Below are 10,266 nucleotides of genomic sequence, written 5' to 3' on the forward strand. Positions count from 1 at the left end.
TTGGTAACCATTAATTGCATAGTTTGAATACGTCAAATAGTTTGATTTATCAATAACTTTTAAAATCAATGAGGTAATAATTAGTAGTTCAATTTATCAATTTTTATGAGATACATTGTTATGTGTCTAAAATTAATGTTGTCCTTACATTCTATCCATAGTATAGTCAATAATAGATTTGGTAGCATTGTAAATAAAAATATTATTATTTTGGAGTCATAAGAATATTGTTTATAACTCTTGACATCTTTATGAATATTGTGGAACCTCAGTATTATAGGGGTGATACTAAATTTTGTTTTGGGTTAAACTAGGCATTCTAGATGTAGAATCAAGTCATAGCATAAAAACCAAACTTGATCATACCTTTGGATTTATCTCTAGTGTGTGTGCAACAATGTGCATGCACTAGTGTACTTGAATTGCCTCCACTTTTCCTACCTTTAGGCAACTTGCCTACAACATTGATGTGCAAGCATCATTCATTAGTGCATGTAGGATCACATTACAAAAATAAAAAAATTATATGTTTAATAAAAAAAAATTGTTGGGTGTTGTGTCATGTCCATTAGAAAAAATTTGGGCATGAAAAAATGAATTTAGGGTTATAATTATTTTTATAATTACAATTATGGTTATGGTTACAATAAAGGTTATACTTGAAATTATGATTAGTGTCAAATTGAGGTTATACCGTTAGGGTTGGAGATCAAAATTTGGATTACATTTACAATATAAGAGCTAGGGTTAGAAATAAGGTTAGTGTTATAATTAGCATTATGATTACAATTAGGGTACGATTGGAGATAAGGTTAGGATGAAGGTTATTTCACATTTGATTAAGGTAATGATGGAGCTTAGGGTTAAAAATAGAATTAGTGTTAGGACTAGCTGTAGAGTTAGAAGTAAATTTAGAATTAGAATTAAAATCAATGTTATAATTATTTTGGCATAAATTTAATTTAAATACTATAAGTATATAATAATAATTAAAAATTATGTCTATGAGTAATTTAACTATTTATAGGTAGAATTAGGATCACCACTATAAATATTATTATTATTAAATCAAAATAAAATTAGATTTATAATCAAGATTAGGCTTGCAAGTGGGATAGAATGAGGGTAACTATAGGGTTAAAATTATTTTTACAATTACAGTGAAAGTTATGATTGCAATTATGATTAAGTGCTAGAATTGAGGTTATATGTAGGGTTAGGGTTGGGCTAGATTAAAATTTGGATTACATTTATAATATAAGAGTTAGGGTTATAAATAGAGTTAGTGTTATAATAAGTACTATGATTACAATTAGGGTAAAATAAGAATTAGGGTTAGGATGAAGGTTATTTAGCATTCCATTAACATAATGATGGAGCTTAGGGTTAGAAATAGAGTTAATGTTAGGACTAGCTATCTAGTTAGAAGTAAATTTAGAGATACATGTACAATTCAATAAATTTAGTATTAGGGTTATAATTACACTTGAAATTAAGGTTAGGGTTAGGGTTATGAATAGAGTTAGGGTAAGTCTTATAATGAAAAGTATGGTTAGGGTAATAATTATGTTTAGAAATAGGGTTAGTGTTATAATTAGTGCTATGATTGCAATTAGGGTACAAAGGTTATTTAGCATGTATTAAGGTAATGATGGAGCTTAGGGTTAGAAATAGAGTTAGTGTTAGGATTAGCTATAGAGTTAGAAGTGAATTAAAAGATACAAGTACAATTAAGTAAATTTAGTAAGGGTTATAACTAAACTTGAAATTATGATTAATAGGGTTATAGATAGAGTTAGGGTAAGTCTTATAATCAAAAGTATGGTTAGGGTTAGAATTGTGCTTAATTTTAGGATTAGAATTAAGATAAGATTAATGTTTAGGGTTAGAGGGTAATAATTGTCTTGGAGGTAAAATCATGCCATAGATGAAAAATTTAATAGGCATGCCAAGATAAGAAATGTTGAAACACTAAAAAAAGGTCCATAAGGGAAAAGTGGAGTTGCAGTGGAAAGCATGCCAAACCAAAACAAGAAATTCTAACATTTGTATTTATATTTTTTATATTTTAGAATCAATTGATTACGTCAAACAAAAAATTATCATTAATAAATGCAATTTTTTAAGATTATGTAATTTTGTACCCTACAATATATCATTGAAAGTATACATTGCTATTAGCTTAACCTTGCACCTCATTTTGCTGCAAATGCTATTTTTATATTTCTTTTTAAGGTCGGCTACTCTTGGCCCAATAACATGGGGTGATTAAAGAAAGTACTCCACATCAAACGCCTATAAAAGGAAGTGAAGATTTACCCAAAAATTAAAATTAAAATAGTACTTCATCAAGGGTTTGAAGAATAAAAACCATTAATTAGTTGGAAGCTCGGGTTGGAAAGGAATGGAAGAAATGAAGGGAGAATCCATCGTCGCAGTTGAAGGAGATGCAAATCATTGTGGTATATCTAAGCTGCCTCAGGATTTGAAGGAATTGATATTTTCAAAGCTTCCATTGGAATCAATTTGTAGCTCTCGCATAATCTGTAAAGAATGGAATTTTATTTTATCTTCCGTCAATTTTTTATCTTCAGTGCCAATTCAATATCCATGGCTTCTCATCTGCAATGATCAAAAGGATAAAAGCTGGTGTTGTATGACATATTGCTTTTCTGCACAAAAATGGAGGACTTTGTCTCTCTCTTTTCTTCCAAAACCTAAGGGAGGCAACACCAGATTTTTACGGAGAGTAGGGCTGGGGTTACTGCACTTTCAAGAGATCTCGACTTCGCAATTATTTGTTTGCAATCCTCTTATGAGATCTTATGCAGAGATAGAAATAGATGCCACCGGCAAATTTATGCATATTGTGCAGCGAGGAAATAGAGAACCCTATTTGGTAATCTGCTCAAATTTTGGAGAATTTTCCTTCCAGATCTACCACTATTTTCAAGGTTCATGGAATATTAAGTTTCAATTTGCAGGGGAAATGCGGTCATCACATATTTTATGTTATGAAATGGTTGTGTGCAATAACGTTCTTTTCTGGAGGGGACCGCGACTTAGGGTTATCATCGGTTTCAAAATCCAAGATGAGGGTTTCATTAGCCCTGTTACATTAGCTCCATTACCATCTGAAATGGTTGAAGATCGGGATCTTTTGCTTTTATCTATGGTTTCATATGGTTCGTCTGTTCTTTTCGTATTCGTCAAACTCAACAATCAGAGGCTTGACAAAACTTACCCCCCATCGTTTCGTGGAATTCATCCATCCACTGTAGAAAACATTTGCGAACTTGACCGGACTCAGGAAGGAATTATTATCTGGGAGTTGTTTCAGGACGAAGAGAATGAGTTGGTTTGGAAGTGGAAAGAATTTTTAAGAATGCCTCCACTGTCGCTCCATGAATATCTTGATGAAGATTGGTGGTATGGAGATTGTGTTTGTGTGGGAGATTACCTATGCTTCAGCGGTCTATATGGTGGTGAAAGTGTAAAGGTGTTTGCATATAATCTAAAGGAAGGGTTTTGGCAACGCCTTCCACCCTGTAAAATGGAGAACAGAAACTGGAGGATGGTGTCGTTTGAACCGAAACCCTATCTTTATCAGTTCTTAAGAAAATCGAGGGAACGAGCTTGGATGACATGATAATGGCGATAAGTACATTTGACAGAACTTTGGATAATATAATTATGGTGATAAGTGTGTCAGGTAATGAATCTTCTACCTTGGACAGAGGGAGCTTCTTATAGTGCACGTCCACATTTGTCAGTTGCATGCTATTGTACAGTTTCTGCATCCTCTATCTTGCTCTAATGATCTAGTGAACTGTTATGACAGAAACTCTTTTTTCATGCATTAGCGTTCTTGTGATCCGTTGCTTTTTAAGATCGATATTCCTATGATTTCAATTTTGTAGTTGTGCGGTCATTTGTAAAATTGTTCTAATTGTTGTTATGTTTAGCATTGAGATCATATTTGCCCTGTAGTTGTCATTCTTCGAGACATTGTGGTCGGTGCATATTATCACTGCACATTGACATGCCATTTTTATATTTTGCATCCATCTTCTCTTCTCTTCTCTTTATCTCAAGATATTTACAACTACTCTTCTTCGAAATGTTTGCCATTTTTTGTTTGGTGTGGTGTTTCATTTTTGAGTCAAAGTTTGTTACTGATAGAAGATGGTGCACCAGAGACATTGTTTGTTACTGATAGAAGATGGTGGCAGAGACATTGTTTGTTACTAATAATACGATATCAAAGTGAAGTTGTTAAGTTTAATGGTTGAAGATGGAAATGGGTCTGCTGGGACATGGAAGGAATCTAAATGCAGAACTGGTTGTCGCTATAAAATCTATTTCAAAATTAAAGTTACCTATTGGAAGTATTGTCAATAGTGTATTTATTGGGGTTTATGAAAAAAAAAAATGCATCCTACATGTTGCATAAATATTGTTGTAAAATTCCTATGTAGATTGATACAATGTATATACAATAATGTATAATAGAAAATATTATAACTAAATTTTTAAACTGATGATTATAGATATAAAACACACAATACAAAATACTAACTGTTTAGTTCTTGAGTTAATTATAAATCTAAAGAATTTGAATATGAATTGCACGTCCACAATCTTGAAGTCTCAGTAAAGCCAATGCATTCAAAGCACTCTCAATATAAAGATTTATTAGTTGCTGCCATGGAACTACTGTGGAGGTTCAAATCATTGAACAATGATTAGTCTTCACCTATTGAGCCATTCTAATTGCTAGCATTTGTTGCATGTATTTTATTTTTTATATATGCAATATACAAGTTGCATATATTTTACCGATATTTTGGATAAAAGCTATTCTTGACGATGTTGATTGACATTGGAGACAGCCTGCAGAAGCATTTACGAAAACCAACCGAAGAGAAAACATGACTCCATAGGTCTTAGGGTTTTTGGCAATCACAATAGTCTGTTGGTGACTGGCGATTAGGGCTTAATTTTTTTTTCTTCCTGCTATGAAGTGGACGATCACATGAGCATAGGTTGGAGTACATTGGTAATAAAAAACACAAGAAACTTTAAAAGACTATCCAAATTTTTTTTTTGATTTCGGTGGAAATATTTTTAATTTTTTTGGGTGTATGGTCGTTGCAAGCTATGGCATTTGCCAGATCTGTGTTGTAACTTATTTATTTTCTTTGTACAACAAATGGGCTGAAAGATCCATCAAGGCATACTATAATGTCATTCCCTACTATTATAGACAAGTGCAAGGCCATTACATAGCCCTATCAAGCTCAACTAAGTCACATATAATCCTGCTCCATCCCATTTTACTGGGACACTCCAGAGCTAATAAAATATCCTGAGCCTCCATTAAATTATTAGTATGAAGACCCATATAAATAGAAAAGATAAACTGAACATCTCCAAAGCTATCCTGACCCACACCACCAATGGCAGCATGACCAGGGTTTCCATGGGAATATCCATCCGTATTAATTTTAAGATCTCCTTGAGGAGGAGGAGACCATCTTCCCTCCCTATTCACCTTCGGAGTAGGGTGTCTACATCTATTGTACACGAAGTATCGCTGCAGAGAAGGTAGATGAGGATGATCAAAACACCCAACATCACCAGGAACCACCAATTTAGTCATATCACATTATAGTTTCTCTCAGAGAATGCAAGATCTTCCACCACAAGTGAGGGGCCATCAACCACACATTCTAAAAAATCCAACGATTTCTCTCCAACTAAAGGTTCCAAATAATGAAGGATGGACCAATAGACCAAGCAGCTTGAAGGAAGAAAGTAAAAACAGGGGCCCTTCTCCATCGATCCAAATGCCTATAGGGAAAATTCCACATCTTCTAACAAAAGTACCAAATCTCCCTAGCATAAGATCACTCGAAGAAAAGATAAGAGACACTCTTCATGACATCACAACAGAGCACACACATTGAGGGACCATTGAAACCATGCTTGCACAAATTATCCCAAGTGAGACACCATTTTTGAACACTTGGGCCAAGACAACTTATGCCAAATTTGCTTCCATCATGAGACCTCAATATCTCCAAATAATTGCTTATCCAGCCGTTTATAACCAGTAGACATAGACATAGAGTACCTCCCAGACACATCAGAACAATTCCAAGCCAAAACATCAAAGCTGCTCAAAGAATAACAAAAAGAATAACAAACACGGGAAGCCAGAAACTGAACAAGCTCACATCTATCATCCTAGAAAATGTGTTCTTCACAAGACTTCTCCTTTTAAATTTGACGAACCCTAATTCTTGATGTAAACTAGTTGAATCCTTAGAATGGTTTCAACTTATAATAAAATTGAAGAGGGCTAAGAACCTTAATTTACTCCTAGTCTCATTCCAACGAGGACAATAATTGGTTGCAGTCACAATGATAGACCAAAAGAAGAAAACAAGAACAAGGGATTTCTAGCAAGGTAGGTATTGAGTCTGTTAGAAACATAGCAAGCACCATTAAGTAATCTCTAGCCGCCTAATTTGTAGAATATCTAGTTGGAAAGTACTTCTTATTATCAATAAATTGAAAAAGTAGGTAGATAATTGGAAATACTTCTTAACAAAATGCAAAGAGTATGGGAGTGTTAGGAATATGAAAATATAAGAGACGTAAATCAACAACGTTAAATAAAAACTAAGGATAAGGGAAAGTATTCATACTTTATGGTGACCTGTATCTTTGTATCTTTCAGTAATTTGAGTTTACAGTTTGGAATTGGATATTTTTATAGTTAGAAGCTTTTGTTGCTCTAGGAAAACATAACTAGACTGTAGTAGATAAGCTCCAGGACACCAAATTCTCTGATATTGCATTCTGGTTATTTGGAATTAGGTTTTGGTCTTATAATATTTTTCCACAATCATCTATTGTAGAATATGAGCCCAAATCTCATTGTGGAGTAACTCGAGGAATGGATAATAAGATTGCTCATATTCTCTTTATTTTCAAGTTCATAATATTCTTAGAACCCTTCTCGTTATAATTTCTAAGCTAGAAGTCGATAACAAATATTCAATCTTTCAAATAATTGCCCAAACTTTAAGATGATTGCCCAATTCACAACACCCAAATTAACATAATTGATAGTTTCAATACTAAAAATCACATCAACCATTTGGAAGGATTTTTATGCAAATAGTTTATCGAAGTAAAGATTCTAATCTTGAATCAAATGAAGAAAGAAAACACTTCATGATTGAGAATATAATTATATGGGTATATATCATGAATGATAAGAGTTGTATCTACGAGATTAAAATTTCAAGAGAAACATCAAGGCACCATGTCTTCCTATTATGCATATGAACAAATGATAGGACTAATAAGACACTAGATAGATGAAATTCAAAGTATTGACCATTCATTTTGCACACTTTTATTTCATTAATTCCCTCTTAAACCACATTGCCAAATTAGTACATAATTTATGTTATCCGCATTGAAACGCTGTGAAAATTATTTTTGTTAAATTATTATGAATGTAATTTGAACTTGATGAAATTCTGTAAGAAAGCCTTTTTCAGAGACCTTAATCTCAGAAAAGTTAGCTTTCTTAAAGGTCTAGTTTAGATATCAAAATGTCTTAGAGGTTTGAATTAAAGACATGAAGTTTTGAGAAAAACAAACGCCCAATAGATGGAATCAAACATGTCCAAACATGTACATTATCTGTGATTAAAAACATAGTATTAACACCTTGGAAGACATTGTATAAAACTGCTTTTGTTCGCTTGTATTTTAAATCCATTCTAATTCATTATTATTGTACAATACAAAGAAAAAAGCGATAAGGTATTTTTAAGAGTTTGAGACAGAGATGTTAATGGATCTCAAACACAAAATCATTCACATCAATTACACTTACACTTACAAATCTGCAACAATTCATTTTAAGCTACTTCATTTGATGACTACCATTCTCATCATAATGATTGCAACCCCTAGGAATTTTCATTCTACTACTAAAATTAACACTCATGTTCATCTCCCTACTACCCTTTCTAGATACAACATTTCCCTTAGTTCCAATTTCATAGCATCTGTAACATTAAAACAAGACGATTCACTGGTAGGTTCAACAAATCTTTTTATAGATACAGTCCTTGAATTCTTTGGCAGGAACTTGGCTCTGAAGCTCTTGCTCTTGTTTTATAATGTTAAATTGTTTAATATGTGGTGAATAAGTAATAGATCTTTTAATAGAATCTAATCTAGAAACAACAATAGTCAACATTATAGAATATGAAAATCAATTCTCATTAATAGACTTTCCACTCTAAATATATTTACTAACTACTTATATTTAAAAAAATCTAGGCTCAAAATATCAATTTTAATTGATTTAGTTATCATAAATATGAATATATAAATATGAAAGTTTTTAAATTTAATTGTAAATTTATTTTATATTTTATCTTTTAGTGTCGCAAACTCATAATATCAAAAATACTCTTATTCATCTCCATTAACTATGGTAAAAAATGCATAGTAATATACGTCATCTAGTATGAAAACATTAAGCAACTCATAGAAGATAATAACTTTGGTTGAATAATGGATACATTTGAAAATGGTTTGTTATCAATTAGTTAAAAAAAAATCTATTTAACGGAAGAAATAATGGAATCCGTATAGTAGCAGAAATGATGCCAGAATCCTTTTTTTACAAAACAAAACACAAAACATGATAACCCAATGTTTTGTCTTTTGTTTTGTAAAAAAGGATTTTGTGTGAGACTTATATTTGGACATAATGTTCGATCTCTATTGTCACTAACACTACTGCAATATATTAATTTTTAAATCTTTTTTATAGTGTCTGGTTCAAAGATAATTGAAGGGAAAGAACCAGTAAAAAAAACCCTTCAGTATTGCTCAAGTAACACAAGCCTATCTACCCATTACAAAATGCCCATTGGCATAGTTCATCCAAATAACCCATCCCAATTACATAATTCTCATTAGATATAAAGGAAGCTGCAAGAGGAAGCTTGCAGAAGGAAAAAATTGAAGTATGAACTCAGGAAGATGTATAGCCATTACTACCAAAAACTCCAATCTGAACCACCCTTGTCTATGAAACACAATTCTTCAAACCATTGGTTAGAATGATAACACATAGCAGAAGGGAAACCATAATAAGAGACATTGTCAATATAAACATTGTGAGAAAGCATAACATAACCCAAACAAGGAGAAGGAGAGGATGTTGAAGACCTCAAGGAGCCAAAATAAAACCAAACCATAGAAATGTCCACATAATCAGCCAAGAAAAAAATAATAACAAGAGGAGGAGTCATCTCAAATGCCAATTATTTTGTAGATTCCAACATCTCAAAGATAGCCACCAGCCACCAAATCGAACCAAAATCTTTCGGATAAAACAAAGCACCTTATCAGACAATAAAAAATAGTATAGAAGAAAGACACATAAGAAGGCCAACCACATAGCCTCAATATATATATGGCTCTCGCAAAAGAAGCATTATGAAATACCAATTTCATATGTGAAACCTCCTCAAATGTGCAAAACTCAACACTAAACTATGATGACTAAAGATCATTCCTTATAATCATATGGAGAAAGAGAAAACCAAGTTGGCAGCATGAAATCACGCAAGCATAATGAGGTATGAGCATCCCACAAAACCACAACTCCCACTGAATACCCTGACATGAATCAATCTATCAACTCAAAATAATCATTAGTATATGGCCGAACAAGGGAAACACACGCAGAAAGAACACTCGAGCAATGATACCCAAGACAACCTTCCCAATATCTCACAACATTATTAACACGAAACCAAGAAAAAGGAATTATGAAAGGAATATGCCCTCATAGTACAACAAACTAACATTTAATGAATACATCCTAGATAATTTGCTAAACAAACTCAAGTACTCAAAATGAATACATCCTAGATAATTTGCTAAACAAACTCAAGTACTCAAATTACTTTCATAGTTAGGAAAACAGGGCATTAATCATGAGATGTAAACAACATACCTATAAAGAGAAAAAGCAACACATGCCAAGCCAACAGGCACATGATTGCAATCCCCACACCCTCCTTGTTCCATGCAGATATACTTACGAAATATGCCATTAACAAGGGAGTTATCATAAGGCCGACAACACCTCCTCAATGTCACATACGAAAGAAAAGCCACACCCAACAAGGAGTATAATGAGGGCTACAAGTATGCCCA

The 10,266-nt window shown here is 32.8% G+C and overlaps 1 protein-coding gene across 1 annotated transcript; it reads left to right on the top strand.

Annotated features, from left to right (window-relative positions):
- The first annotated feature begins 2,404 nt into the window (after positions 1-2,404).
- Positions 2,405-3,649, top strand: LOC131062860 (F-box/kelch-repeat protein At5g15710-like). Its single transcript, XM_057996597.1, has one exon. It carries the CDS (start codon positions 2,405-2,407, stop codon positions 3,647-3,649), a length of 1,245 nt encoding a protein of 414 aa, XP_057852580.1.
- Positions 3,650-10,266: the final 6,617 nt, after the last annotated feature.

The sequence above is a fragment of the Cryptomeria japonica genome, chromosome 9 (assembly GCF_030272615.1).
Source record: "Cryptomeria japonica chromosome 9, Sugi_1.0, whole genome shotgun sequence".
Lineage (NCBI taxonomy): Eukaryota > Viridiplantae > Streptophyta > Pinopsida > Cupressales > Cupressaceae > Cryptomeria > Cryptomeria japonica.